This window comes from Lactuca saligna, chromosome 8 (genome assembly GCF_052625555.1).
Source record: "Lactuca saligna cultivar CGN05327 chromosome 8, ASM5262555v1, whole genome shotgun sequence".
Classification (NCBI taxonomy): domain Eukaryota; kingdom Viridiplantae; phylum Streptophyta; class Magnoliopsida; order Asterales; family Asteraceae; genus Lactuca; species Lactuca saligna.
The window spans coordinates 24463858-24473136 of NC_136424.1; the positions used below are offsets into that span (position 1 = coordinate 24463858).

The 9279-nt window shown below is 37.9% G+C and overlaps 1 protein-coding gene across 2 annotated transcripts; it reads right to left on the bottom strand.

Moving 5' to 3' along the window:
• Positions 1-339: 339 nt before the first annotated feature.
• On the bottom strand, positions 340-2025 carry LOC145012678 (uncharacterized). Of its 2 annotated transcripts, XM_078971478.1 has the most exons (3): positions 1321-2025; positions 1012-1218; positions 340-675 (listed from the first exon to the last, which is right to left on the bottom strand). In XM_078971478.1, the coding sequence occupies exons 1-2, from the start codon at positions 1862-1864 to the stop codon at positions 1016-1018; spliced, it is 747 nt and encodes a 248-aa protein (XP_078827604.1). In that variant the 5' UTR covers positions 1865-2025; the 3' UTR covers positions 340-675; positions 1012-1015. The 2 variants fall into 2 exon arrangements, with proteins under 2 accessions (XP_078827604.1, XP_078827603.1); XM_078971477.1 differs by lacking the exon at positions 340-675 and having other exon boundaries at positions 891-1218.
• Between the last annotated feature and the right edge of the window lie 7254 nt (positions 2026-9279).

Below are 9279 nucleotides of genomic sequence, written 5' to 3' on the forward strand. Positions count from 1 at the left end.
TTGCACACGGTCTCTTTTTATCAATCTATGAAGGCATCTTGCAATTATTTTCTTAGATTTACCAATTTGTGCAATGAATTTGGTAAGTGGTTGTCTTTATTATATAAATTGGTAAAAAAAAGTTATTATATACTAAAACGTGTTAGAAATTTTAACTTTATTGCATAACTTGGTAAAAACATATAACTTCTTTACATAAACAAGTCATCAACCCTTGAACAAATATGGTAAAAGCATAAAAAGTCATTAAAAGTTAAAACCCTTTTGTTTTTATTTTTATAAATAAAACATTGTCATTTCCCCACTTCTATAATAAAAACATACATACACGAATTAGCCTAGAGGGAACGTTACTTGTTTGTTATAATATAATATTGAAAGTCACAACCACCCCATCTATATCCATCCTTCCCTTTTGTTTCTACACATTCATAAAACCCCTTATAAATTGCATCAAAATACACACAACACACACACATACACACATCAAGAACCCTAAAATGAAATACATGAAGCTTCACAAGTCCAAGGTTCATGAAAACGATCAAGATTTCACCACAGAAAACAAACAAGCATCGAATCATGGTCAAAAGGTCAAACGACTCTCAGAAGCAATACAAAAACTCTTAACCTCTCGTGATGCCATGCGGACTCGCCACCTGGCGGATGGCGAAACTGGAAAAAGAACCAAGGGGTAGAGATTCAAATGAAAAGCTCATATGGGATTTTCATTTGCTTTCGATTCTTGGGTTATGTTATCACCAAGTATGTTATGTACACCATCAATAAAGAAAGTAAATTACAAATTGGCCCTTGTGGTATAAAGTATGTTTCTTGGATTTTTGTGAATTCTTACTTGCACATTATAACTAATGATACATCCAACAAAGTTGCATCAAATGTTGTAGTTTTTATAAAGCAATGAAGTACACTAAAAAAACAAAGTTTTAGAAATGTTCATATTAACATAACCACTATAAAGTAGAGTAATTTTGGATTCATTGACATTACCTAATCAATAACGTGCACTGGAATTGGATCCATTTTTGGGAGGAGATAACCGGTTCATCGACCATTCTTCCAAGGCTTTCCGGTGAAGAGCATTCATTCGAATATAAGGTCGTTTTTCTCTGATTAATTTCTCACCATTTTTCCAGTCATCAACAACACCCAAACCCACCAATAAAGCACACATCAACGCCACACTTCTTCCATGGCCTGAGTTAAAAGCATATGGGAATTGAAATTGATGATTTTAGTGTAATGGTATCATTAATCAAGAGGTATAATATTATTAAAGATGAAATGAATTTGAATTACCATAAGCACAATGAATGAAGATAGGAGTATTCTGAGTCCTCTTTCTCAAAGCCCATCGAATAGCTGATTCCATGGCACCAGGATCCGGCGACCTTGTATCCCACGTTGGAACACAGAGATAACCATTTTTAGATAAACCAGAAATCCTAGGTAACTCACAGGTGCAATCTATTACAGCAGGGTTACCCGGCGGCATTTTTTCCGGTGAAGAAGGCCACCCACCGACGTACAAACCCTTAGACACCTCGCTGTAAGGAGCTTCCCTGCTTTTCAACCTCCGAAGTGCTGAAAACCCTCGGACAAAATATAAGTAAGGGCTAAACATGAGTAGGGACCAAATTGGGAAGGATCCGTCTGTGTTTTTTCCTAAGAGCATTGGTAAATTGATTAAAGGGTGTGAAGCGAGGGAGACGAGCAATGATACTAGAGATGCGTACAAGAAGGGAACTGATAGTAAAGTAAACCCTAGGGTTCTTAGATAGACGAACATTGTGAATAGAGTTGCTGCTTTCAATCCGATTAGAATAGATAATCCAACCCCCATATCTAATATTCAATCAAACGCAGAAAAATAGAAACAGAGGGAGACGAAAGATCAAAAGGGTTTTTGTTTGACTGGAGGTATTCTGATCGGAATGGATTTGGTCCGAGGGACGTGGGAAAGTAACGAAGGAGATGCTGAATGAGTGAATGGAACTTTTTACTCCTCATGGTTTTGCTTTTATAATTTACACCTAGTTCAAGTAACCAATGAAAAAAAAAATGGATGGAAGTTAGAAAAGGAAAGGTGAATATATTTTTTGATTTTTCCATATTTAATGATTGATTTTTTATTTCATCAACATTTATCCCTATTAACTTGTTAAATTGTACACATTTAGTGTTTATGATCGGCTACTCCAGATTAACCGGTAAAAATAAGTTAATAGGGTAATATATTTCTCACTTTATACACATTTAGTCATTAAGATTTTTATACACATTTAGTTCTTAATATTTTTTTTGTTGCAAAATAAATCAATTTTGTTTTTGTACTCATTCAATACTTATTAATGATTTATTTAGGTTTTTTCTCACAACATCTTACCTGGGATAGTCATATGGTGGTGGGATAGGTTGAGGTGGTTTTGTTATATGTTGTAGGCCAAGATACCTGGTGCGGGCTGGCTGTAAGCCGCAGGCACGGAGGCTAGAGAATAGCGGTTGAGTTAAGGAGACACGTCGATAAACCAGGGGTATTCCAGTCCGATGACTGATTGGATCTGTTGCATGTTGGCATTCTAGTCTGGTGACTGATTGGGCCAAGGTATTTCAATCTGATGAGTATGGGTCTGTTATGCATGATAATACGTTTGTTGTATCGGGTATTTTGGGGAAAACTCACTAAACTTAGTGCTTACCCACTTGTTTATGTTTTCAGGTTCTATCGTTGATCGTGGGAAGACGAATGCATGATTGTACACACTCATCAACAATTAGACTTAACAATTTCAGACACGAAGACACGAATCTGTGAGAGACACGACACGAATACATCTTAAAAATTAAGATAAAACTTATTTCTTATCGTGTAATCGTATCGTGTCAAATTCGTGGTTGACACATTTTCATGACACGAATACACGAATTGCCAGGTCTATCAACAATATTAAGGATTATGTGTTTCTTATATTACAATGATTTTCGATAAATGCATTTTGGAATAAACGTTTTTTTCTTAATAATGAATTTATAATTAGAGACTTTTGCCTCATTTAAAAATGAAAAATTTTGTTTGTGAAAATGAGATGTTACACATAAACATCAAAATCCTCACACACTTCATCAATGGTTGTCTCACATAAGATGTCGTGAGAAAAACCTAAAGAAATCATTCATAAGTACTGAATGAGTACAAAAACAAAAATGTCTTATTTTGAAACAAAAAATATTAAGGACTAAATGTGTATAAAAATAATAATGACTAAATGTGTACAAAATGAAAAATATATTATCCTATTAAGTCATTTATCACGGCTAACTAGGAATAACCGGTCATAACGACTGAATGTCTACAGTTTAACAAGTTGAAGGGGTAAATGTGAACGAAAAAAAACTCAGTGATCAAATGTATACAAATCGAAAAATATATTACCTTTTTAAGTCATTATCCCTTAGAAAAAAGTAAAATAATCTATTGTTCTTGAGCTTTATTAAAAGAAAGAGGTTAAGGAAATGAAATGATTACTTTTTTCTTTTAATTGTTCTTTCAATTGATTTAGAGATAAATAAACAAATGTTTTATTTTCTTTTCACTTTTTTCAAACTATTCTCCGACTCGGAAACATAAAGAGCGTGTTGAGATTTCATTTTGAACCTCAAAAAGATTTTTAGGCAAAATGACTTATTGATTTATGGTAGTAAGAAAATGATTTTTTTTAAAAGTGTTTGAATTAGCTTTTTATGATAAGAAAAGTCAATAGGTAAATTTGTTTTTTTTTAAGATTTGTCTTAACTTATACATGTTTTAAAGGATATTTTTCTTTTACAACAAAAAAAAGTTATAAAGACTTTTGAAATATTAGAAATCTTAAGTTATTGAAATCTCTTTTTTGAAGGGTTAATGATAAATTATTTTAAAAGTCATTTCCATATTGTCACACACATGTTTTGACTTATTGATTTTTTGAAAAGTAAACAAGTCAATAAGTTGCTTTTAAATGAAATTTCAAACACCCTCAAAATATATTTTTATTTTCCTTTCCTTTCTCTTCTTTTCTCTCCTTATTTTTTTTCTTTGCTAAAACTCGAGAACTAGGTGTTATGTTATCAAAGATCTCGGTGTGGTTCCCAACATTAATGATCATATTGAGATTTTCTGTGACAATAGGTTCCAATCGTTCTGGATAAAGAGTTCAACTGCTCGGTCACACAAACATACACATAATATACTTAGGAAATATTATTATATTCTCAAGGTTGTATAGAATAAATATATTATTGTTAGCATAGTTGCAACAAATGAGAACTTGGTCGATATGTTCACTAATCCATTGTAACATGATTCTTACAATATGTCTATAAGCATTAGATTTGCAAATGAAATAGCTAGAGTGTATTTTAGTGGATTTGATGATTAATGAACTTATAGAGTATGTACTTAATATGATGTATTGATTATTATTTTTGGAATTTAAGATCTTCACATATGTTAAGATCAATTACTTTCATTAGTGCATATCGTGTTATATTTTCATGTTTTTTTTTAACTTCCATGAATACTATATTATTCAAAATCTACAAAGTCGACAATTCTTTATGGAATGAAGTATTAATTAAGACTGATGTGAGGTGTTAGTTGTTTATACATAAGGATAGATATTGTATTGAGATGCAACTATATTCTCATGTACTTGATAAATATTAATTATCATAAAAATCTATACTTATAGATTACTTCATGGATCACATCACAAGTAATTCTAAGATGATGATATCTTATGTCCTTCAAACATATATCCATGTGATTCTTGACTCATAGTCTGTTATTCTTTAGGATTCTCCAACGTTGTCTCTAACTGGCAACCATACATGAAATATTCAAGTGGGGCATGATAAGTAGGTGAGGTCTATGTGGTTGATGTATATTTGTTTATTCTAACCTATGGTAGAAGTAATATCCTTGGACCCTTTGATTATTTAGTGTTGACATTAAGTGTATGGTCATGCTCAGATTGGATTAAAAGTTCATCAATTATATATTATGATTTTGAAGTCACGACATATCTTTATTGAGAAACAAAATATTAAACATCTTGAGATTAACATAATTCCATGTCTCATGTTTATGTGGATATCAAGAATAAAGAGATGTTTGATAACTTACCTGTATAATTGATTAATACCAACGAGTTTTGATTTTAATAAGGTTATTTTTGGTTGTACATACATTGTCAAAGAAATTGTCAAAGATTAACGATTGTAGATGTCTCTTCACAATAATTGTAATGAACAAAGTACCAATCCAAATGGCTTGTCCTGAATGACATAACCGACATTAACTTTGGGGAAGTTATGTAAACCATTGTTATTGTTACCATATCATTATTGTGTCATGTGAAAGTGGGAGTCTATTAGAGATATGAACATTAACACAACAAATTGTTGACATTACATAAGCATATTTGGTTGTATACAAATGAACAAGTTAAACATAAGGGTTACATATAAAAGGCCCCCATTAATCATGTCATTCCGTCCTCCTTCATAACTCATGAGTTATTTCTTGTTGTAACACCGTAAATTTCAAGACAAATTTTTCATTTAAAATAATCATTTTATTCTTAGAAACACTTGTTTAAAATCTCATTCATAGTCGATTTACAAAACATGACTCCATTTTCACTTGCATAGAAAACCAGGATCCTCCAAAATATGACTCTTTCTCTGGTGTGTACAATCAAGCCGGTGCCGTCCCGTGATACTGAAAGAAACCTGAAAAAAACATCACACAAAACACTGTAAGCACGAAGCTTAGTGAGTTCCCCAAAATACCACACATAACACATATTAGCCACTCGAGGCTATAACTCTATGGGTCCGTGCACCCAAACTCTGTGAACCCTCAGGCTCTAACTCTGGGAACCTTCCGGTTCCAACTCTATAAACATGCACAGCATAAATCACATAGAAATAATGCAGTACAACACATCATGTACATATAGCATACAAATCCTCTGAACACATAACTCTGGTTACCTACTCAAGGTAAAGTATAGTGAGAAGACTCACCTGGCAAGCAGAAAGCAGATATCCCCACACTGGAATCTCAAACTCGCCACCGCCTAACACGTAAAGCAAATATTCTCATGAATATAACTCTCGAGACTAGAATAAATCCTCTCATAACACCCTCTCATGGGTAAAAGACTAGTTTACCTCTCTCTTGGCCCAAAGGCCACATCGCTGACCAAACCCTAAAAGTCAACGACCAACCCTTGGTCGAAATCAAAGTCCTCAGTCTAAGTCAACCCCTGACTGACCCTACTCGTCAAGTCAACTCTGTGACTCGTCGAGTTCCCATAATCAGAACTTCATTCAATCTGCGACCTAACTCGCCGAGTCACCCCAAGACTCGCCGAGTCCAACAACTCTGAGTCCACTCGCACTCGACTCACCGAGTCATCCCTCAACTCACCGATTCTCGACTCTACCAGAGAATATTTGGGACTCTTCGACAAGACTCGCCGAGTCCAAATGGACTCGTCGAGTCCAAGGCTATCTTCAACCTACTCGCCGAGTTGTTCTTCCAACTCGTCGAGTTCCGAGCCATCTGCAAGCAACTCGTCGAGTCTACCCATGTAACTCGCCGAGTACCACCGTTCTGAATCCATTCAGAAGCACTCCAGGCCATGCAATTGATCCAAAACATAGATCTAGCCTCCTACAACCCATCCATCACGTAAAGTGGCAAACTTTACGTGAATCCAAAGAGATCTAAGCCGTTTGCACATTGGGCTAGGATTTGGGACAAGATGACTCCATCAACCACTCACAAACAGGGACTTTCATGCACTCTAGACCTTCTCCCTTCCAGATCTGAGGTAGCAACCTCATATCTAACCTCTAAACTCCAATACATCCAAAGATATGATCTCCAACATCCCCAAAATGATGCATCTAAGAAATAGCAGCTCAAAAAAACGAGATATTACCTCAAAGGAATGCCCTAATTGAAATGAGACTCGAATTCAAACAAAGCCCCTTGCTCCAAGCCTTCAATCTCCTAAAATTCCTTCACAAATACATTCTCCAAGCTCCACTCCATCCAACAATGGTGCTTCTTCGTGATTTAGGGGTTTCTGGGGCTCAAGGGGTGATAAAGAGGCCGGGAGGGAAACATAATGATCTTTATATAAGGCTCAACCCCGAGAATTAGGGTTTTCTCCACTCAGCGCCTACTCGCCGAGTCCATTACCCTGACTCGCCGAGTCGGCCACTTAACACGCGACCAAGTCGCGACTCTACTCGCCGAGTCCGCACATGGACTCGCCGAGTCACTCTTTCCCAATTTACTCTTTTAGCCCTTCAACTCTACTCTTGATATTTCGGGATGTTACAATTCTCCCCCACTTAAATTAGGCTTCGCCCTCGAAGCCTACAGCAACTCAACTCCAGAAATACTCCCACAACGTGCCACCTGGCCTTAATCGGACCGGATCTCACAAGACATACCCATCGAAACTCGAACACACTTTCCCGTTCCTTACGGTGTCCTGACCACTGTCTCGAACCGGGCACCGGATGTACCCTCTGATAACCACACTCAACGATCCGAGAATTACCCATGAAGCATCACTGACCCAAATCTCAACAATCACTTGACCCATAAGGGTTAGAAGCCATGAACCATCGGATCCCCGATCCAAATCCTATCCTATCCAATCCGTGACGACAGAAAGGCCCACTCTTCAATCCCAGAGCAACTTTCATGAGTCCTCTTCTTGCAATCAAGCACCCAAGCCGCACCAACCTTTGCATTCTTGGATTAGGAGAACCCGTCGCACTGATGACATCTCTAACATCCCCAGGAGACACCACCACTACGCACACGACCCTTGATCAGAATCAAGCTGGGAGTCCCAGACTCCATCCCTACATCCATCCTGAGACTCTTGGCTCTACACCCGCGGAATCCCTTCCGCATCCTCAGCAGACACCCCATCATAATGTCATTCCATACCACTGCCACAGACACAATGTTCGACCATCATACTCCAAATCATCCATTCTCACTACAACTTCCACTTCTGCGAATCGACACTCTCCTTAGCAAATGAGGGTCCGACACTTCCTCCCATACAACAACACAAAGGGTGGCATACCGATGCACTAATGATGGCTGTTGAAATAGGATAACTCAACCAAGGATAAATACGTGCCGCAACACCCTCCAAAATCTAATACACATGCCCGAAGCATGTCTTTGAGCGTCTGAATTGTTCATTCCCTATGAGGTGTCCTCACACATCATCATGATAGGCTCTAGCTCATCTCATATCCCTCTTCGAGACTGGTCACCAGGTCAGCTTTTGACTCCATAACTGAGCCTCCAAAGGTCACCCAAATCATGATCCAAATATCCCACTAACTTCCTCCCCGTGACCACTATCCCGGCCTCGTGACATGCAAGTCACGAAATTCTCTTTTCCTTATGCAAGAAAGTACAATCCAACCGAGGATCGTCTCCACTCTGATCTCTGGTTTTAGCTGCGCATATCCCTTGCGCATCTCACCACATTCCCCGACAGAGACAGGGACCCCAGTCTCGCCCCCGGTCTAACATCCAGGCTCCAAAAACTCAATACTAGGGCTACTCAAGCCCAAAACTCTTCCACATCATACACTGATCGGAGAACATTCCATCATCACACTCTCTTGCCATCTAGTGAGCACTACAGCTCCTCGCGGTATCACAACACCCTCTGACTAGTGAGTACTACGGCTCCCCGCAGTATCACAACATCCTCTGACTAGTGAGTACTACGGATCCCCGCAGTATCACAACACTCTCTGACTAGTGAGTACTACGGCTCCCCGCAGTATCACAACACCCTCTGACTCCACTAGTTCGTGCTCCACAGACTATCATAGGCGGCTACCCATACTCGTCTCGAATATTCATCACAGACTCTGGAGGCAATCGTCATAACAGATGTCCACCCTTACGAAGATCCACTCTCCCAAGTAATCTCCCTGGATGCCCATACTTGAAGGCTCTCACTAGATCCATAGATACCTGATATACCACAAGTCGTCTCAACTCAAGATTCACGAATAACTTCAAAATAAAGATATCAATACCCGGATACCTCGGAACACCCCCACCGAACGTCACAAGATCCCGCCACAACCACAGATCTCCTGCCCCAAGCACCATATAGATGCAATAATACATTCCCTCTGAACCCCATAACTAGA